A 22,885-nucleotide genomic window follows, 5' to 3' on the forward strand; every position below is an offset into this window, starting at 1 on the left:
TGGATGGTTTCAATCATATATCTGTTACCTCAGGAGAGAATGAAGAACAGCTAATAATTAAATGAGCATCTCTCTCCATGTGGTCTCTCCAGATGGGTTGCTAGACTTCTTTTCTGGTGTCTCAGGATGGTTAAGAGGCAGTAGTCCAAAATAGCAAGTTACAATGTACAAGTACTCTTTATTAAGCCTTGCTCATGTCTCAATGGCTGAAGCAAATCAAATGATAAAGCCCAGGTCAATATGAGACAGATGGGTATGAATCCTAGCAGATGTGACTAATTGGAACAGGCAAAGAAAAGCAAAATTATTCACCCTTCCAAAGCCTTAGTGTTCTCAGACTGCAAGGACTATGTGAAATAAAAAATGTGAGGTATTAGGTAAAGTAGCTAGAACAAACACAGCAGATAGAAGAGTCTAATAAATGTTAATTCCTTTTCCTTCATTTCCTCATCTCCCCCTCACAAAAAACTCCCCGCTCAAGAAAGAACCTTAATGATGAAATCATGTTTAATAATTTCTTTATGCATATATTTGCAACTGTAACCATGGACCTTTTGGCTAAACACAATAGGAACTCAGATGCTTCTAATTAAGTGTAACACAGAAGGGAAAATATATTCATTTCCGAAGGCTACTGTAACAAAGTACCATAAGTTAGTGCCTTAGCTCACAGTTCTGGAAGCCAGAAGTTTAAAATCAAGTTGTCTGAAGGGTCATGTACTTCTGAAGATGCTAGGGAAGAACCTGCTCTATGCTTCTCTCCTGGCTTCTGATAGCCTCAGGCACTCCTTGGCATTTAGAAAATCATTCAGATCCCGTGTCCCTGTCTTTTCAGTCTAAATTTCTTTCTAGTAGGGGCACCAGTCAGAATAGGGCCCTGCTAATGACCTCATTCTAACTTGATTGCTTTTAGAAAGATACTGGGAACGTACATTAGGAAGAGACACAATTAAACTCCTAACACATGAAGTATTTTCTTTCAATTCCTCAATAAGTAGTATGGCCAAAGTAAACTAGCTGAACTATACACAAAGTTGGAAACTGTAACATCAGCAATAACAACAACTCAGCAACAGAGCAGACAGCTCAATCAAAGCAGCACTTCTACAGGGCTTCTGGAACCTGAGCTCTGTAGTCCAGGTGGGCAGCAGTAGAGACTCAACTCTAACTACTGTTACAGCTCAAAGTTTCAAAACAATGAAGCCAGTAGAATAGAAATGGTAATTCTCCCACAACATTACCTCTGCAGGATGCTGAGGGCTGAGCTGTGATGTTCCAACTTGACTTGTCAAGACCTTATTACTTGGATCTTAATATATCACTTTGAGACTTTCTCATTGCTGTATAACTTATTTCCTTCAGAACAAGTACTCTCTACTACCAAGATCCATAAGCAGTTATATGCAGTTTTACCAGAACAGTGTTATATTTTTCTAATAGCATCCTAATTTTACTGATTAGCTGACAGGATTTTCAGCTTCACAAATGATGATCATGATGGTAACAATCAACAACAGAGTAAAATTCCAGAACAGCATTATAGTAGATCTGTCAGTCTTAGATCTGCAGATGGCCAGGTCTGATTTGCAGATGTTGGTTAGTACTTCTAAAATTTCTGAGTACTATTTCAGTAGAAATAAAGGTTCAGAAATGTCTAAATTTTCTTCTGGAAAGTAAATGGAAACTGGACCACTGAGATTTGAGTATGAAGGGAAATGTGGTCACTTTTGTATTCTCTAGCCTCTAAAGCCCCAGATGTTCAGGTTACACCCTGTTTCATTCAAGAATCCATCAGTAGAATCCTTTAAGTAGCTTTTTAGTTCCATGTTGAATTTTTCAGTCATCAAAAATTAGATTTCATACAACTTAAAAATTAACATATATTTCTTAAGTAGGGTATAATAAGGTTCTAATTACCCAAGGAGGTTTAACTACATATGGATGCAGAAGTAGTATTTTATTTTTATATTCAGTCTCTCTAAGAATCTGTACAAAATATAACAGAGTAGATCTTTCCTCTTCAAATCAGCATGGATATAGATGGCACTATTATTTATAAAAGATTAAAAATGTCCTAAATAATATGGGGATTGTTGAATAACTAATATTTATAAATGGAATATTTCACAGTAATTAAAATTGTAAAAAATATTAAATGAAGTGAAAATGCTTACTATATTACATTAAACATACAAGATAGAATGCAAAATTATATACATAGTATGACTGCAATTTTATTTAAAGAGAGGTAAGCAGAGAGAGAAATCAAGAAAAAAAACAGAAAGTCTTGAAGAAAATGAAAAACATAACAAAATGTGAAAATTCATCTCTAAATTTCAGGGTTATAAGAAATTTATACTTTCTTTCAGGAGCTTCTCTGTTTTATCCAACTCTCCAGCAAGAGATAAATTTTCACAATCAGAGAAAAATATCATTTTCTAAATTACCATAATAATTTTAGCTCATATATGACAAAAAAGAGGAAGGCCTCCTCACTAAGTAAAGAAGCTTTAAATTCAGAAGATACAAACTTCCACAAAAATTATTTTATTAAAAAGACAGAAACCACATAGAAATATAAGGCTAATAAATATAGTTTTGTGTTATTCCTAGGATGCTAAAAATTACTGCTAGACAACTAGTAGAAATAATGGAATCTTTGATAGCAGGAATAAATTAAAGGCTATCGAAGTTGCCCTCTAGTACTGACACTTATTCACATTAAGCTAACTGTGAAGGAAGCACACACACACCATCATTATTTTTGTCCAGACTCTTAAATGCCAGCTTCATTTTTTTCTCATGGTCTTCAAGGTACCGCACAAATTCTCCAAAGTCCAATCCTGAATCCTGATTGGCATCTCCTGCCTTAAGAATATCCTACAAAAGTAAAGAAAATCATTGTAGAAGTATATTATAAGTCAAGTCACTAAACCATGTGAGCATTTGTACATTTCACTTACAGTAATTATGAATGCCATAAGCATCCATTATCTATGTTTTCTGTCACAACTACAAAGTACATTAAGAAATTTTTAAATCTGTGTATCAAGTGGTATTTTTTAATTTGTGCAATAGTAGAGTCAATAGCCATTGTGTCATCTCAAATAATTATGAACTTTAATAAATAAGTATTTGCCTGAGTTAAATAATGAATGTCAAGTACCTCACAGGAATAAACATAACACATAGCCTTTGCCATCAGGGATAAAATGTGAACTACATGTGATAAAATATGTGAAATTCTAGTATATCCCCTAGCTTAATGGTTTGAGACCTAGCCTTGTAAAATAAGAATGGGAGCTAGATACTGATGGTGTCTATTATAAAATATGGTATCCATAGGCCCTTAATTTTAAAAATTATGTAATTCATAATTATCTTTTACTGAATTGAAAAAATAAATGCCATGAGCTGAGAACTGGACTTGTGCTAGGATAAGAAAACAAGTCAGAGGCAAGTTAAGACTAAAAGAAACAACCCATTACCAAAGACAATATGTAAGGTGACATAATGGGAATATATTCAAGGTACAGAAAGGTTTGGAGAGGCTCTGGAGAGTCTTCACAGAGGAAGACTGCTTGAGCCAATATTTGCAAAGAAAAACAGGCATTAGAACAATGAATCCAAGAATTTGTGACAGTACTTGCATGGAGGCAGAACAGATGCTAATTAGAAAAAAAAAACATGGAATAATAATAACAGTAGTGATAATAGCTAATATTTGTTGAGCATTTACTTCTAAGCAACTTTATATGTATAAACTCATTTAATATTCATAACAAAACCTGTACAGTTCCAATTTGCTAAGGACAAAATACATAGAAGAAAAATAGATCAGAAAAGCTGGGGAGAGACCATGAGAAGACTTATATGCCACAAAAAGGATTTCAAATTAATTCTCCAGGTTAGTAATTCCCAGTAAGTAGGATACATATAGTATATACATGAAAATTGTGTTAAATTGCACTAAATCACAGGGTAATAAAATTATTCCTCTCTCAATTATCTTTCAATCCTTGTAATCATATCATGGAAATTCTCTCAAATTTGTTATAATATGCCTCAAAACTTGACAACATTTCACAGAAAAAAATCAGAGGGGATGCCTCTACTTCATTAGACAATATGGTATTTCATCACAACTTAAGAATACTAATTTATTTTCAGTTTATTTATTTTATGCTTACTTTTAATCTAGTAGCTTTCTACTTATTCCAGAGACAATGTTTTGTGTTAAAATTAATTCTTGTGAGTGATGTCATCAAGGTGATGAAATAAAAAGTCTCAGGTTCTCCTCTCTGCCACCAGAAACTTCAACTAGCAACTAGTCATAGATAAGAACATCTTTTTTGAAATCCCTATTACTTGAAAGCAAGCTTGGAACACCTGCATGGCTAAATGAAAACTGAATTAGAAAGTAAAAAGAACAGTCTCACTTCAGGTATGCTGTCTCTTCCCCTCCCCCAAGTTGGCACATTGCCAGGTAGAATTCCATTTCTGCAGAAAGAAAAGGGAACCAGAAGCAGTCATCTAGCTTCCCTGGTATTCTAAGACACTTACCAGGAAGCCCACTCAACTCTCACCTTACAAGGAACACTGCAGGTAGCAGCATGGCTAGACTACTGAGGGCCTAGTAGGAGGAAAAAAAAGAGTCTGGTACTATAGTAATCAGTGTGTGATTCTTCATGGTATCTCCATGTTACTGCCAGCTATGGCATTTGATCAAAGACAATAGTCAACTTTGATCAAAGAAAATAGCTTATCTGCAAAGCTGAGCTGGGTGTCTTCAGAAACATGGTAAGAAATTCAACCTAGTTCGAGATAGCTGTGCTCCATGCCCAGCCTCAGAGCCCTCTCCAACAATCCCATACATGAAGGGAGATGCTTGCCCCTACCCATTTCAAAAAAGCATAGAGGTTAGACCTGATGGACACAGGAAGTCAAGCAGTGTTTCATCATGTCTATAACCCCAGAAACTTAGGAGGCTGAGGCAGGAGGATTGCCAGTTCAAGGCCAACCTCAGCAACTCAGTGAAACCCTCAGTAACTTAGCAAGACCGTATCTCAAAATAAAAAGGGCTGGGGATGTAGTTCAGTGGTAAAGCACCCGTGGGTTCAATCCCCAGTATAAAGGGCGGGGGAGGATGGCCTTCCCTAAAACCTTGCCAAGGCAGGGAGAATACCACCTCAAGCATTTTGGAGAGCATAAAGGGCTATACTTGCATGACCTAAGAGATCAGACAGCCACTAACTCAGCCAAAAGCCTACCCCATGGCTCCACCCTACAAGAAGTCAATACTTAATGGTATATTTTCTAAGGAACATAGCCTCACCTGTCCCAAGCAGTGACTCCTCCTAAATTTGGAGCTCAGCATGCAGCCTTCCAACTACAGATCCCAAATAGGGAATTTTCCAGTCAAGGAATACATGCTGTGACTGTCATTGAAGTACTCAGCCAGGAGCATGGCCCAACAGCAGAGCAAAGATAGCACTACCAATTAGAGAACCTGAAACAAGCTCTGCCTGCCTAGGGTAATCACCACCTGGTCCTTTCAAAATCACAGGCTAAACTAAATAGTGACCATCTAGTCCCTGACAAAGAACATCTATAAAGGCTAGAAGAGGAGGTTATCTCCTCAAATTCACAAACGGCAATGCAAGGAGATAAGAATTACAAAGAATTAGGGAACCATGGTACCTCAAAAGAAACCAGCAAGGCTCTGATAATAGACTCTATGAAAGTATAGATCTATGAAGGGCTATTAGTCACCTTTGCATTACTATAACAAAATACCTGAGGCAGATAATGTATGAAGAGACAGGTTTATTTAGCTCATAGTTTTGGAGATTCAAAAATCAATGATTGGGCACCTACATTGGTTTGGCCTCTGGTGAGGGTGGCAGATGGTGGCACATTGTGGCAGAAATATATGTAGAAGCAAACAGTCATATCCTAAACCAGAGCACAAAGAAAGAGAGGACAGGGGTCCCACAATACTTTTGAGGGAATTTCCACAATGACATAAGGATCTCTACAAGGTCCATCCTCTTAAAGTACTTCCTAACACCTCCATCTTATGGACCAAGGTTTTAACATGTGGACCCTTAGATGACATTCAAACCACATCCAAATCATAGGAATGACTGACAAAAAATGGAATAATCCTCTTAAAGAAATTCAGTAAACCACTAGAATATATGAATATAAAATGCAATGAAATAAGAAAAACAATATACATGGGCTGGGGCTCAGTAGTAGAGTGCTTGCCTCTCATATGTGAGGGGCTGGATTCCATCCTTGGTACCACATAAAAATAAATAAAGATACTATGTGTTCATATACAACTAAAAAAATATAAAAAAGAAAAAACAATATGCAAAGCAAGCGGTTTGACAAAAAATTAGAAACAAGAAAAAAGAACCAAAGAAAACTCTTCGAAATGAATAATACAATGATAGAACTGAAAATTTCAAGAGAAAACTTCTACAGCCAATTCAAGCAGAAGAAAGAATCAATGAGCTGTAAAACAGAATATTTTACATTATCCTATCAAAGGAGCAAAAGTGCAAAACAACAAAGAAAGCATATAGGAATTATAGGAACCTAATGAGAGACCACAAATCTTCACATAATACGAGCTGCAGAAAGTGAAGGGAAGAAGGAGAAAGTATATTTAAAGATAATGGCTGAAAACTTCTCAAATGTGTGGGTAGAGTCCAACATCTAGGTGCAGGAAGCTCAGAGATCTCCAATTAAATTCAAGTCAAAGAAATATAATAATCAAACTATCAAAAATCAAAAATAAATAAAAAGGGCTGGGGTTGTGGCTCAGTGGTGGAGCACTTGTCTAGCATGTGCTAGGCACTGGGTTCAATTCTCAGCACCACATATAAATAAGTAAATAAAATAAAGATCTATGAACAGATAATAAAAAATATAAAGAAAGAAAGAAAAATTCTGAGAATAGTAAGAGATAAGAAATATATACAAAGGAATGTCAAAACAGCTATCAAAATATTTCTCAGCAGAAACCCTGTAGGCCAGCAGAGAATGATATGAGATATTCAAAGCACCAAAAGAAAAAATTGCCATCCAAGAATATTTTCCCCAACAAAGCTGTCTTTAAGAAATGAGGAAGAGACAGGTACACTGGCATAGGCCTGGAATCCCAGAAGCTCAGGAGACTGAGATAAGGATTGCAAATTCAAAGCCAGCCTCAGCAACTTAGCAAGGCCCTAAGCAACTTAATGGGACTGTCTCAAAATTTTTACAAAATTGAAAAAAAGGGCTTGGGATGTAGCTCAATAGTAAATTGCCCCTGGTTCAATCCCTAGTACCAAAAAGAAGAAGAAATAGAAATAGAAATAAAAGCTAAGGAAGTTCATCACCACTAGACCTGCCTTATAGGAATTTCTAAAGGAAATTATTTAAGTTGAAACAAGAGACTGCTAATTGATAACACAAAACAAGAAAAATAACTCAATGGTATAAATGAAAAAGTACCATATTCAGAATATTCTAGGACTGTAATGATGGCATATGAAGCAATATTGACTCTAGTAAAAGGGCAAAAAGATAAAACTAAAATAGCTAAAATAAATTATCAAAGGGTACACATTATGAAATGATGTAAATTCTTATATCAAAAACAGAATTGTGAAGAGTGGAGGAAAACTGCAGAGTTGTTGTATGCAATCAATGTTAAACTATTATCAGCTTGACCTAAACTATTGTAAGATGTTCTGTCAGCCCCATGTTAACCACAAAAAAAATTTATGTTTAGTAAAAGAACAAAACAAAAATAGAAAGGATTCAAAGCATACCAGTACAGAAATGATCAAACTGCAAAGGAAGACAGTGAGAGAGAAACAAAGTTTTAAACAACCAGGAAACAACAAACAAAATGACATTAGCATGTCTTGCCTATTAATAATGTAAGTGGATTAAATTCTCTAATAAAGACATAGAGCATCTGGGGGGATGGGATGATTAAATGAATTCTAGATAGGGCAAAGGGGAAGAAGGGAGGGAGGGGAAGGAAGGGGGCACAGAGGTAGGAAAGATGGTGGAACGTGATGGTTTTCATTACCCTGAGCACAGGTATGAAGACACAAAGGATGTGACTCTACTTTGTGTACAACCAGAGATATGAAAAATCGTGCTCTACATGTGTAATATGAATTGTAATGCATTCTGTTGTCATATATAACAAATAAAAATTTAAAAAAAATAAAATTTAAAAATATTAATAATCAAAAAAATTAAGATCAAAAATGTCTTTTCAGTCAAAAGGATTGAAATCATGAAGAAATGTTATTAAATTGTATTGCAATATGTGAAATAGAAAAAAAAATAGATTTTAGGAAATTATGAAGATTCATATAAGTTAATATAAAACATTTCTAGTGTTTTGAGGCATCTCCATTCTGCTTCCCAGAGTGACTGCAATAATTTGTAGTCCCACAACAATGTATCAAAATGAACTCAACTTTTATGTACCTTTTCTGCCACATCTTCACCAGCATTTATTATTATATTCTTGATCACTGCCATTCTGACTGGAGTAAGATGATATTTTAATATAGCTAGGGAAGTGGAACATTTTTTCATATACTTGTTGGCAATTTGTGTTTCTCTTTTTGAGAAGTGTCCCTTTTGTTCTTTTGTCCACTTATTGACTGGGTTTTTTGTTTGTTTGGTAAACTTTTTGAGTTCTTTATATTCTGGATATTAAACCCTTCTAAACAGAACAGTTGACAAAAGATTTTCTCCCATGCTATACGCTGTCTTTTTGTGCTCTTACTAACTTCTTTTGCCATGTAGAAGCTTTTCAATTTGATGCTATTACACTAATATATTCTTGGTTTTATTTCTTAAGCTTTAGGAGTCTTGTTAAAGAAGTCAGTGCCCATATCAATATGTTGAAGTGTTGACTTTATGTTTTTTTCTAGAAGGTGCAGAGTTTCTGATCTAATTCCTAAGTCTTTGGTCCACTTTATTTGACTTTTGTGCTGGATCAAAAATAGGGATCTAGTTTTATGACTGGTTTTTTTTTTGAAAGACTCAACTATTTGTTGTCTACTTAAGACACCCCACTTTTAAGGACACCCATAGACTAAAAGTGAAAGAATGGGAAAATATGCTCAATGCAAACAAAAAACAAAACAAAAAGGCAAAGATATCTATCAGATGACATAAACTTTAAGTCAAAAATTATAAAAAGAGACAAGGATATTAAGTAACAACAAAGGGGCCAACCAATCAAGAGGATATAACAATTAAAACATTCATACAACACTGAAGCACCTAAATATATAAAACAAATATCAAAGGATCTGAAGGGAGAGAGAAAGTACAATTCAATGATAGGGTATATACCTCACTTTCTATATTGGACAGATTACCCAGACAGGTAATAAATAAATAAACAATTGAGCCTGAACAATACTTTCAACCAAATGGACCTAACAGATATATACAGAACATTTCATTCAACAACAACAAAACATTCATTCTTCTCAAAAACAAATGGAACATTCTCCAGGATAGATTCACATGTTAGGGCACAAATAAGCCTTAGCAAATTTAAGAAGACTGAAATAATATCAAGTATTTTTTTATATTCACAATAACAAAACAATAACAGAAGGAATTTCAGAAAATTCACAGAACAGGTAAAGTAAAACAAACTAATGTTCCTTTAACTAGACTAAGAGAGAAGAAATGTCATGAATAAATGAAATCAGAAATGTCAGAGAAAATATTACAACTGTACCAAAAAATTACAAATGATGATACTATACAAATGAGATCCTATAAACATTATATGCCAACAAATTGGGTATCCTAAAAGAAATAGATAAATTCCTACACAATCTACCAAGACTAAATCTAAAGAAATTGAAAATCTGAATAGACCAATAATGAGTAAATATATTTAATTTGTATTAAAAAGAGGACCTCGATGGCTTCACTTTTAAAACACTTTTTATTGGTATGGAGGATTAGATCCAGTGGTATTCTACCACTACATTGCTAGTCCTTCTTATTTTTTGAGAAAGGGTCTCACTAAATTGCTTAGGCTGAACTTGAACTTGTGATCTCCCTGCTGTATTCTCCTAAGTCACTGAGATCATAGGCATGTGTTGTCATATCCAGCTGCTACCAAATGTTTAAAGAAGAACTAATACTAGTTGTTTTCAAACTCTTACATGAAATTGGGACCCATCTTATTCAAACCATGTACAAAACTAACTCAAAATAAATTAAAAACTTAAACATCAGACCTAAAGCTATTAAACTACAAAAGAAAACACACAATAAAAACTACATGACATTGGACAATGATTTCTTAGATTTGATTCCAAAAGGGCAGAAATTACCATTAATCCAGCGATTCTCTTTCTGCACAAACACTAGGAAGAGTTAAAGGCAGTATCTCAAAAAGATATTTATGCACCTATCTTCACAGCAGTATTAGCCACAATAATAGTATTAGCCATAATAATATATATTTAAATATATGTGTGTGTGTAAAACGCCAAAAAAAACCTAACAAAACACCAAAAAACCTAATTTAAAAATAAGCAAAAGACTTGAATAGACCTTTCTCGAAAGAACAGACACTTCTCCAAAGAAAATAAACAAATGACTAGTAAGCACATGAAAAGAAACTCAACATCATTAACCATTAAGCAAATGCACACCTAAAATACAATTAAATTCCACCTCATACCAATTTGGATGGCTACTACTTAAAAAAAATAATGTCAGCAAGCATATGAAATTTGAACACTTTTGTACCACTGGTGGAAATGTAACATGATATAGCTACTATGGAAAATTTGTCTGGCAGTTCCTCGAAAAGTTAAATGCAGTATTACTACTGATCAGCAATTCCATTTCTGGGCATATAAGTGAAAAAATTAAAAACAAGATCTAAAAGATATATTTAAACACCTAAGTTCAAAGCAGTATTAGCCACAGTAACCACAACACAAAATAATACAAGTGTCCATCAACAAATGAATAGGTAAAATGTGGTATATACATACAATAGAACATTATTAATACTTAAAAATGAAGGAAATTCTGAGATATGCTACATCATATCTTGAAGACATTATGGTAAGTGGAATTAGCCAGTAACCAAAAGACAAATATGTATGATTACACTGATATGAGATATTTAGGAGTAGTCAAAATTATAGAGGCAAAGAGTATAATGCTGGTGGTCAGATTTAGGGGACAATTGAGGAGTTATTGTTTAATGGATACAGAGTTCCAGTTTTGTAAGATGAAAAGAGTTCTAGAAATGGATGGTGGAGATTATTGAACAATATGAATTATTTAATACCATTGCACTGTATACTTAAAAATGGTTAAGGTGGTACATTTAGTGTTATGTGTATTTTACACTACAAAATTGAAAAAATATAATTAGCACAAAATTAATATTAAACAAATTCAAGGCTCTACAGATTTATTCCCAAAAGGTAAATATCAAAATTTTAAAAAAATTGTAATGCTGACAAAAATTCTTTTTAAGAACCTGCTAGTTGCTTGTGATTTTAAGTTTTCTTCTAAGAAACAGAAAAGGACCCCATAAATGTACAACGTGATTGTCTCAAAGGTGAGGGATTGTGATGTTCTGACCCTCTTCACCTTTGAAATAAGGCAAATCTCCTTCATTTGAAGGCAGTACATATATGAAGACACGAATGGTGTGAAAATACTTGGTGTACAATCAGTGACTTGAAAAATTGTGCTCTATATGTGTAACATGAAATGAATTGCATTCTGCTATCGTGTATAACAAGTTAGAATAAATAATTTAAGGCAGATCTTCCTATGTCTGGTCCCAAAACTAAATAAATAAGGGTGTAGATGGTTTGGACCTTTTTAACAAAACAAAACAAAAATCCTCACTGAGAGAGAGCTAAAATGGATAGGAGTAACATCTGAAGGTTGTTTAGCATTGATGGAAGGAAAACAAATTTGATATTCTGAAACTTCGGCCTAAATAGTTGTTGAAGTATCAAGTCAAGACCAGCCTAGAGAAGAAAGACATCTGTATTTTAGGCAACATAATAAAACAATCGGCTGAAACGTAAACGCTTTGATTAAGGTCTGACTCCCCTTCAACCTTTGGTGTGGATGTCAGGAAAGAGCAGCTCTGGGACACCCATTGTGCCTATAGTTTGGAGAAGACCTTCAAGCTAAGAACCTCTTGAGAAAAGACAGACCTTACTTTTCACTTATGCACTCACGATGACTGACACTCCCGAGATGTTCTGTGCAGGTTCAGTAAAAGTTCAATGAGTCGCCAGAAACTCACTCGCAATCTCTCTCTCTCTCTCTCTCTCTCTCTTTCTCTCTCTCTCTCTCTCTCTCACACACACACACACACACACACACAGATTTTTGTCCTCTCATCACCGTGTTAAGGCTAAGTGATTCTTTTGAGAAGGGTGAGAACCTTCTATACAGAGCTGCATTATTCTGAGCGATGCTCGCAGAGAGGCCCAACCTTACTTCTTGGGCCTTTGAAAGAGGCTCTGGAAAGGACGGCAAGTCAGGCACCACCCTCTGCCCAAAGCCTCTCTAGACTCCCAGAGTTCTCGGTCGCTCACCTTCTCCGAGTCCTTGCCAAAGGAGGAGCTCCAGTATTCCAGCCCCTCCTTGAGCTCCTTGATATCCACCACGCCGTCCCCGTTGCGGTCCAAGTCTTCGAAGAGGATCTGGTAGCGGAAGTAATCATCCTCACTCTGACAGGCCGCCGCGGGCAGCACGAAGCCCCGCAGCCAGCGAAGCATTGCGGGTCCGTTGGCGGCCAGGACCCCCGCGACTGCGCCACCTGCCGCCGCCTCCTCGACGCCAGGCTGCCCAGGGCTGCGAATCTGCGCCAGGGCCGTGCGGGCTGCAACCGCCTGGCAGAGCCGTGGCGGTTCGGAGCTGCCTCGGGCCTGGGAGCCCGCGCTGGCCGCCTCTCCGACGCCGCTGAGAAGACCCCCTGCGGAACCTGGGGAGCACCAGGGTGGGACGCTGGGCCCAGGCGCCCCGGGAGAGTCGTCCCGTCCCGGAAATTGGAAGTGGAAGCTCCCAGGGCTGCAGCAGCAGGGACCCAGCATGGTCGGCAGGAAAGTGGACGCCCAGCCCAGAGAAGTTTGGGGGACCCTGAAAGAGGCCTTTGGAGATCTACAATCTCCTGGTACAAACTCAGTGCTTCAGCCAAGTGACTGCGGCTGCGAAGCCGAACTGAGGGGTGGGAAGCGCGGATCTGCTCCCAGGGGTCAGGGAAGACTAGCACCTAAGGATCTGGACCCCGCTGCCCCTCCTGGACAGGTCTGAAGACTGGAGGAAGGAACCCTTGTTCCTGTCCTCTGCCGGTGTTTTTCCTCATCTTCACATGACACTTCTCTTCTTGAGGATTACTCTTTTCAACCACACCACCACCACCTGCCTTAGGCAACTTCCATATCCTGAAATACAAAGGACACTTTTAGATGCTGCCTTCTCCTTTGTCACCACACACCTCTGCCACTCCCTGACCTCTCATAAGCTCATTCTCAGGTTCCTTCAAGGGCCTGTGAGCCTTGAGAACTTTGATAGATGGGCTTCAGGGTTTATATAGAAAACTAGTTCTGCAACGTGTTTCTCTTAAGGCACAGAAATCATCTCCAAGTGGAAGAGCCTCCTGGAGAACGACTAGATCCTGTCCCACAACAATCAGGACCTCTCCGCAGATGCCTTTCACAGGTACCTGGCCGGTGCCGGGCTCCTGGCCTGGTGGTCACTGGAGGCAGGGGACAGAGGAGGTGCTGTCCGTGTTAACCTGTTGTGCACTGGTTCTGCTCTGGGAATTTAAACCACTCTCCAGTTGCTCAGCCTGGTTGTCAAGTGTCTGTTCAGGGCCACCCACATGCCTGGTGCTGGGCCTTGCCTGGAGGACTGCAGCCAGCTCTGGTCCATGGTGCAGCCCACTGAATAGAAAAGAAAAGCTTAAAGGCATCCATGACATTTCCCTCTCCCTCATCTTACACATACAAACCACCAGCAATCAAGTTTTCTCTCCACATGTCTCTTGAATCCATCCCATTCTCTCCACACTACCAGTCTCCAAACTACCATCATCTTTGCCTAGATTGCTGTAGTAAACTATTACCAACTCTTTTTATTTTTTCCATGCCTTAACCAGAATGAACTTTTAATAATGCAAAACTTATTGTTACTCTCCCACTTCAGTAATTACCATTAGGCTTAAAGACAGTATGATCCAGCCTCTGTCCCCTCTCCACACCTCACTCAGACCACTCACTTTCTGTACTCCAGCCATATAAGCTACTTTTCCCTTTCTCAAGTGTCCCATGCATGTCTCTTCAGACAAATGGCACATGGTTTTCCTTTTGCCTGAATGTTATTTCTTGCATCTTTGCCTTTTTAATCCCACCTCAACCTTCATTTCCCAATTCAAGCAGTGCTTCCCCAAGAAAGACCCCTCCCTTACAGCCTGTAGAAAACTCTGCCTTTGTAGCACTTATCATAGTTTATAACTAAACATCTGTGTAGAGAAATTTAATTAGTATTTATCTTCCCTACTAGAAATCAATTCCATGAGAGCAGGGACCAATGTCTCTTTTTGTTTACCTGATCACCATATGTCTGCCACATTGCACAGTGCCTAGCAACATAAATTCTTAAACTCTAGCTAGCATTTTTCTCTCTAACTCTTCTATCAGAATCCTTAAATTGAGTCAAAATTAGTAGAGAACTGAAAAAGTATCCTCTGTTTTACTCTAACCATCTCTATCCTTCTCCCACCCCACTCACAAATTAAATAATCCCTCTAAAATCTAGAAAAGTTCCCTTGAAAATTTAGAAAATATTTATCTGGCCATAGAATTTCTTAAAGAATGTTCTATATGCATTTTTTTTTATCAGAAGCTATACATTTACTCCAATTTCTATAATTTTGTAAAGGTATATGAAACATGATTATTTTCTTCTAGTGGTAAACCCACTTTGATCATTGATTTTCTTTCCTCAAATTATTTTGAATATTATAAATGTCAGAAAGAAAAGCACAATGAACATTTGTATACTTACCTCCTATATTAAAAATGGGACATTTTGCCATACTTAATTTATGTTTCTTCCTCTTGCCAACCTATACACATATGTAAATTTGTATCTGAGACATCTCTTCCTGTCACTCTTAAGTACCTCAACATCTCCTAAAAGTAAGAACATAGCTTATACCTTCAAAATGTCATAATTACATCTTATAAAATTAAAATTCTCAAATTCTCAAATGTCCAAAAAATGCCACTTAGCTTTTTCCTTTTTTCCTGGCAAAATACTAAATATATTTATAAGTAATCTTAACAAACAAATGAAAGAGAAACAGGTGCAGAGGGGAAGTGGGAAAAGATGGGAGAGGAGATCTAAAAGTTCCAATCCTTCACATAAGACAGAAGGCATCTCTGATGGCAGCACTGAAGCAGTCAGCTGTGCCAGGTGGACTGTCTTGGTTTGCAATAAACCAATTATGTCCCAACAGGAGCCTCAAAGCCTTGATCCTCACTGCTCCAGGGAATCCAGGTGGGATTTTGACTATTGCTGCTGTTGCTCATTGTGTTCTTGGCTGGTATGTGAAATACTGCAACTTTAAGGAGTGCTGGTTATTTATCTGGTGATGTACATGTGCATTTGAGAAGAGGAACTGGACAGAACCCCATAAGGGGTTGTCAGCTTGGGAAGCTGGATGATTTAGGAAGTCCCAGAGGATGATCCTGTCATCATGTAACTAATGATAATCTGGAATTTATAAAACTGAAGTCAGAAAACTCTTCCAGAATGTTCCATAAGGGTCTGTAGACAGTCTCTGTAGGAGCATTGGGGGCCCAAAGCAGCCACAAGTTCCTAAACTTTAATTTTTCAACCAGAGTCCACACAGACTATCCTCTTGCTATCAAATCAAATATAATGCACCAATTCCTCATGGTCTTCTAACACTCTTAAACAGGCACCATGTCCTAAGTCCCATAATCTGATAGTGTTGTTCAACAAGCCACTCACCGCCAGCCTGTCTCTGTACTGCAAACAGACAATGTCTCATTTGTGTCCATTTAGAGCCGACAAATTCACACCCTTATAGTTGTGTCCAGATGCAGAAATAATGTACTTCTCATTAAAGTCTACAACACTGATAGCAGCTCGGTTCCAAACAGCAGCCTCTGGAAGGTAATAACATTAAAGGAAGCTAATGAATGGAGTGATCTTTGGAGCAGGTCCCATGATGCTATTCAAGTGCAGAACTGCTTCACAATGGTAAATCAATGTTTAGCATTTCACCTGTATTTACATTCTATACCCTGACCCTGGAATCTGATGATCCAGATACCAACACCCTCTCATCATACTGGAAGCATGGGACATAACCTGTGAGCTGTGAAGATTCACTTGAACTTCAAGTGAATGTGTATTTATCCATATCTTGATTGTGTTGTCTCAAAGGCTGCTTATTATTTTCTACTTGTCAGATTGTAACAGACTGTAAGAGTTGGGAGGAGCATTCCAATCAGAAGGTTTGTTTCTGATAAATACTGTCCCCACCCTCTTTATTTTGCTAGGCCTCTCCACAAAGAATCTGTCCTAACCATTGTCTTGATGAGCTTCTTTCAAAACATGCCATCCAACATTACTCAGTACCATTCTTTGAACACAAGTTCAGCAGCACAAAGTGATGTGGCATCCCAATCTGACAATGTTCTCAGCAATATGATCCAATCCTGAAGCTAGCAGAGCAGTTATGAAATCCCTTTGCAGCATTGGTTTAAGATATCGGTTTATGTGCCCACATTGGTAAAGACACATTTGAGATATAAGATGTTCCACAAACTCAATTTAATCAGACTCAGACCACTGCTCAAAATATTTGACCACAATTCCTTTTCCTTTTCATAGGTTGCTGAGTTTCCACTTGTTAGGGAAACCATACTGGAAGTGTCACTGGCAAGTTTTGGCCACATAATTTTCAGCCTTCAAAGCAATGCTTTCTAGACAAACTGTTTCTTGGATTAAGCAGAGTGGCACAACTGTTGTAAGTCTTTTGAGGTAGAAGCAGCAGTGAACAAAAAAAATTCAAAGAATTCATCAAGAGTGTCCTTTATTTCTAAGTTAATTCTTCTCTGGTATTACTTCCTGTGGGGAGTTGCCATTCTTACAGTCTTCTCTCTCTGTGGAATTCATAAACTTGAACACTTCCTCCTACATCAATGTCTGGGCTGGGTCCATAATTGCTGGGACCACTGAGTCTGCCCTCCACCAGTCCACCCCTTAGTGCTAGGCCACAGCCAACACAGTAAGGGAAAATGTAATTTTATTTTAATTTTGTGATCATCAACAATACAAAGGATTAAAAATGGCATTCATATAATAGAATAATACACAACAAAGAAAAAGACTGCAGGCAACAACACAGATGACTCCTCCAGGAGAATGCATAGTTCTCAAGAACAGGCAAACTTGTTTATCAATGGTGATAAAAACCACAATAATATATAGCTAGGAGTGGGGGCATTGATGGAGGAGCACAAAGCAACATTCTGGAGTGCTGGAAATGACTGTCTTCATATACTTAATGTTACATGATGAGAGTATATATTTGTAAAAATTCTTACAATTAACTTCCATTATATAGATATTTTTTGTAATATTTATTATCTTATTGAGCTGTTTTAAAGTAAAATAGACTGAGTGTATCTCATGTTGCAAAAAATATAGTCATTTTGATTTTCTTAGTGATCATAGCATACTTTATTTGAGTGCTTTTAAGTGAATAAACTCATTGGGTCTCAAGTTGCAAAAAAATTTATTCATCATGATGGAAATAATCATAATCTTATAAATGCTAGTTCAAGAATAGACTGGGCTAGGGGCTGGGATTATGTCTCAGCAATAGAGCACTTGCCTCGCATGTGTGAGGCCCTGGGTTGTATCCTTAGCACCACATAAACACAAATTAATGAATAAAGCTATATTGGACTACTCCAATGTAAAGTCACTTGTGTCCTCCAAGACACTCACTATATTCCATCTTTATGTACTATAAAGTTTAAACTTGATTTGAAATAATTAGCACCATTAACACTCAACTGACAAGAACTTCATAATTCCATATTTTCCAGAAACCAAGCACTGATAGAAATGAGGAAGATCCCAAGACACTCTCCAGAAAAGAAAGTAAAAAAAAAAAAAATCTCTAAACCAGGTAGAGGTTTTGACATGGTCATCCTCACAAAAACTCACTTGAACCTGCATGAGAGTTCTTACTAGGAACAGTAGGTAGCTGAAAAATTGACCACAAAAATTAGACAGGGCACTACATCCCATCAGTGTCACCAACTCAGAGTCCTCTGCATATGTGTTTAACCAAAAGTCTTTAAAACTTAACAGAGAACAAAATGATAATACACTTAAACAACAATTACAAGATGAGCCAAAATAATAGAATAATTTACATAATTTCTTATGTAGGCATAAACTCCTCTATCTTCTGTGTTATATCATAGCAAAGATCGTAAGACATAGAATGCAGTACTCCAAAGTAGTAAAACCTACTGGATATATATTTAGGACACACCAATTTTGAGCAACTTAATGAAAAGTTCATATATAATAATTTTCGTGATCATTTAATAATAATTTTAATCTAAAAATGTTAGACATAGCCAGTGACTTCTTTTATGGCCAGATTGTGTCCTCTCAAAATTCTTATATTGAAGCCCTAATATCCAGCACCTCAGAATGTAACTATATTTGGAGGCAAGGATTTTAAAAGAGGTAATTAACCTAAAATGAGCTCTTTAAAAAAATTTTTTTTAGTTGTTAACAGACCTTTATTTATTTACTTATTTTTATCTATATGCAGTGCTGAGAATCAAACCCACAGTCTCACACATGCTAGGCAAGTGCTCTACCACTGAGCCACCACTCCAGCCCTAAAATGAGCTCTCTTAGGGTGAGTTCTCATGCAATATGACTGGTTTCCTCATAACAGGAAATTTGAATAGAGATATGCATGCATACAGAGGAAAAGCCACGTGAGGACAGAGAAGGTGACAGTCTGCAAGCAAAGGAAACAACTCTCAGAAGATACACATCTGCTAGCACCTTGATCTTAGAATTCATTCCTACAGAACCATGAGAAGTTCTGCTGTTTAAACCATCTACAATGAGCATTTTGCTATGGCAGGCTTAGCAAACACATACATTGCTTTTAAGGATTTCTTCATTCAATATTTCCCAAACTTGACTAATTGTCAAATTCACTTGGGTTTTTTACTTAACTTTGAACTGCAAGTCAGGGACTAGAAAATAGACTATAATCATTTAAGGAAAGCATAAAAGTGAGGAAATAATAAAATAATAAAATATATTTCATATCCTTTAGAAATACATGAATGAGAAATTCATAATGTTATCCAGAATGGCTGCATTGTTTTACATTTCCATCAGCAATAGTAGTCGCTAGTGATAGAACAGTTAAAAAGAAGATTTGTGTTTTGCTATCTTTAGTTGTTGTTTTATGTTGAAAATAGATCTGAAGGTGATTGCTAAACTGAGATAAGAGAACACTGATGGAGCGAAGACCTGGATCAAGAGTCAAAGTAGAACAACAAGCCTCAGCAAAAGGAAAGTTATCTCTGACACATAATTGAAAATAATAATGATATTTCACATAATATAGAGAGCTTTCCATAGGCTTGGGAAGACCTGACCATTTTACACATATTAATTATATTCATAAAACCTCCATGACATAATAATTCTATTATTATCCTATAATTCCCTTGTCTATTTTTTCTCTCTTTATCATGTTGGCATAACAGAAAAACCTGTTTAAAATCAACTCTGCTTTCTCTATGCCTGCTCCCATTCAGCTAAACATGGCTGAAAAAAATCCAGACCCAAGCTTATTGGTTTCATTTAAAATTTATGATTATCACATCTTAAGTAGACTTTCATTTTTCCCTGGAATTATATCACATTCCCTTACTCTCCCAGCATATCAAGACCATTATTTCATACTTTCTCTATTTTCATAAAATTAACATCAGATGATCCTAAAGTTCACATTCAAGGAAGCCAGAATATCCAAATAATCCTAAGAACAAGATTGGAAGACTCACGCTTCCTGATTTCAAAATATAACTACCAAGCTTAGGAATCAAGGAAGAATGGTGCTGGCCTAAGAACAGAAATACAAATCAATGGAATAGACTCAAGAGTCCAGAAATAAACCCTTACATTTATGATCGATTTATTTTTGGCAAAAGGGAGAGAAAACAGTCTTCTCAACAAATGGTGTTGGAACAACTGACTATTCACTTGCAAAGAATGAAACTGAACTCCAGGTTATCACCATATTCAAAAATTAATTCAAAAAAGATTATAAACCTAAATGTAAGAACTCTTAACTATCAGAGTCTTATAAGAAAATATAGAGATTAATCCTCTGTGACCTTAGTTGTTTCTTAGATATGACACTAAAAACACATGTAAAAAATAGAAAAATAGATAAATTGGACTTTATCCAAATTAAAATCATTTGTTTCAAAGGACACCATAGAGAAAGTAAAGAAAAAAGAAGCAGAAATGGAAGGGAGAGAACATTTTAAACAATCTGATATAAGATTTGTATCTAATATGTACAAAAATCTTACAACCCAGCACTTAAAAGATACACCAATTAAACTAGTATCATCTAAAATAACTATACTCAAATATATAGTAACAAGTGTTTTCTAGGATATGGATGTAAATTCAGGTGGCCTCTTTGGAAAACAGTCTGACCTTTTTTTTCAAAAGGCTGTGGTTGTAGCTCACTGGTAGAATGCTTGCCTCAAATGTGTGAGGCCCTGGGTGCGATCCTCAGCACCACATAAAAAAATAAATAAATAAAAATAAAGATGTTGTGTCTACCTACAACTAAAAAAATATTTTAAAAAAGGCTAAAAAGTTAGAATTATCAATTGACACAGCAATTCTGCTTCTAGACGTATAGCCAAAGAAAGAAAACATGTTCCACCAAAAAACCTGTTCTTATATTTCATAGCACTATTATTCATAGTAGCCAGAAGGCAAATAGCCCAAATGTTCTTCAACTAATTAATGAAAAAGTGCTATATTCATGTGATAAAATTTTGTGAATTATACTTCAATAAAGCTGTTACTTTGAAAAAAAAAAAACTTGTCCTATATGTCACTTCTCTGCTCAAAACCCTCTAACAGCTTCCCATTTTACCTAGGGTAAAAATTAAATGCCTTTCTATGATGGACAAGGCCCTGCTACATCAAGCCTCCCACTTGATCTCTTACCCCATCCCCCATAGTCCCTTCAGGCTCTCTTCATTCCTGCTGCATATGCTCTCACCCTGAATGTTCTCCTTGTAGATACATGCATGTCTTGATCCTCACTTCCTTCACACCTTCAAAAGTCAGCTTCTAAAAGATCCTCCTGAACCATCCTCTAAAATTTCAAGTCTCTAGTACTATCCATCCTCCTTCAGTGCCTTGTTTTTTTCTCCATAGCTCTTATCATTAACATGTTTCAAATGGTTATCATTTGTCTCCAAATAAAATAATACAAGATTCCCAAGGGCAATGTCTATTTTGTTGTTGTTGTTTTATTTTATTTTGTATTATTGTTTGGTGCACCTAAAACAGAGCCTGGTGCTTGCAACAATAACTATTTAATGAATGAATAAATCCCCCCTTTTAAGGTGAGATAAACCAAGCCCAGAGAAGTTAAACTAAATGTTGCCATAGAAACTCCAGCAGTCTGAATCCCTTATTCTAAAGTAGAGTACATGATGCTACCCACTACCCCAATCACTAGTAAAAATCAAAATGTCTGCCGCAGTGGGAGGTACTCAAGATTACCAAAAAGGGAGGAAGCTGGATAAGGAAGGCCATGCTCAATAGTTTGTCAGAATCAGCTAGAGAGAATTATGAACTCTAGACCCTACCAACATAGAAAACAGGTCATTATCATTTTGCATCCCTTCGCACTCCAAAATAAGATGACGTTCATCCCTTACTTTTCTGTTTTTTTTTTTTTTTTAGAATCAAGTGGTTATAATTGATTTGTAGTAGATAGTCATTATTATGCACAAGGAAACTCAGAACAAAAGTGACAACAAGTCAAACAGACTTCTGATGATAGAAAGAAAGCAAGTCAATGTCATTTAATATCTCTGGTGATCTGGCCAATTAGAAATGGAGTTAAAAGTCCAGATCTCTAAGTGTATGGTATTGAAAGACAGCAATAGATAGAGTCACCAAGGGGGAGCAGTGATGTGCAGGGAGAGAAGAAAGGCTGAGATCAACACTTTTAGGAAATTAGCATATATTCCTGAGGAAGAGAGAAACCAGGAAAATAGACTATGAAAATCTTATTTTTTATTAACTCTGACTTAAATGTATGATTTGGTAAAAGTTTATAACTTGTATTATGTTTTCAGACCAAATAATTCTAATGTCACTCCATCATGGAAACCCACTCACCTCATTAGCCATAATATCTACACCTGCATATGGTATGACAGCAAGAAGACTAGTTACAGGGCCTCTGTAGAAGCCTCCAGATTTTTCAAGCTTCCAACTATTCCTGGCACAATCCAACATCCCAGAGTACTGTCCAGTTTTACCTATGGTCAAATTAGTATTTAAACCTGAATGTGATAGAAAATAATGTTATAAGGTCACTGATCAACTATCCAACCCAGAGCATTCTGTGCTAAATTAAATTTAAATTGTGTACTATAAGAGTTCATTTATTATTAAAGGATGTAAAAGAAAATAGCATTTTAGGTCAAGC

The 22,885-nt window shown here is 36.6% G+C and overlaps 1 protein-coding gene and 1 pseudogene across 1 annotated transcript in view; both read right to left on the minus strand.

Annotated features, from left to right (window-relative positions):
- The window catches only part of LOC113175356 (mitochondrial adenyl nucleotide antiporter SLC25A24-like), a 53,489-nt gene extending 40,671 nt beyond the window's left edge, over positions 1-12,818 (minus strand). Inside the window, exons 1-2 of the mRNA XM_077791578.1 lie at positions 12,636-12,818; positions 2,754-2,880 (exon numbers count right to left, since the gene is read on the minus strand). Of these exons, the coding sequence (XP_077647704.1) occupies positions 2,754-2,880; positions 12,636-12,818 (310 nt within the window). The remainder of the gene's footprint in view (positions 1-2,753; positions 2,881-12,635) is intronic.
- A 2,813-nt stretch (positions 12,819-15,631) lies between these two features.
- Positions 15,632-17,104, minus strand: LOC113175355 (uncharacterized; annotated as a pseudogene).
- Between the last annotated feature and the right edge of the window lie 5,781 nt (positions 17,105-22,885).

Source organism: Urocitellus parryii, chromosome 11 (genome assembly GCF_045843805.1).
Source record: "Urocitellus parryii isolate mUroPar1 chromosome 11, mUroPar1.hap1, whole genome shotgun sequence".
Lineage (NCBI taxonomy): Eukaryota > Metazoa > Chordata > Mammalia > Rodentia > Sciuridae > Urocitellus > Urocitellus parryii.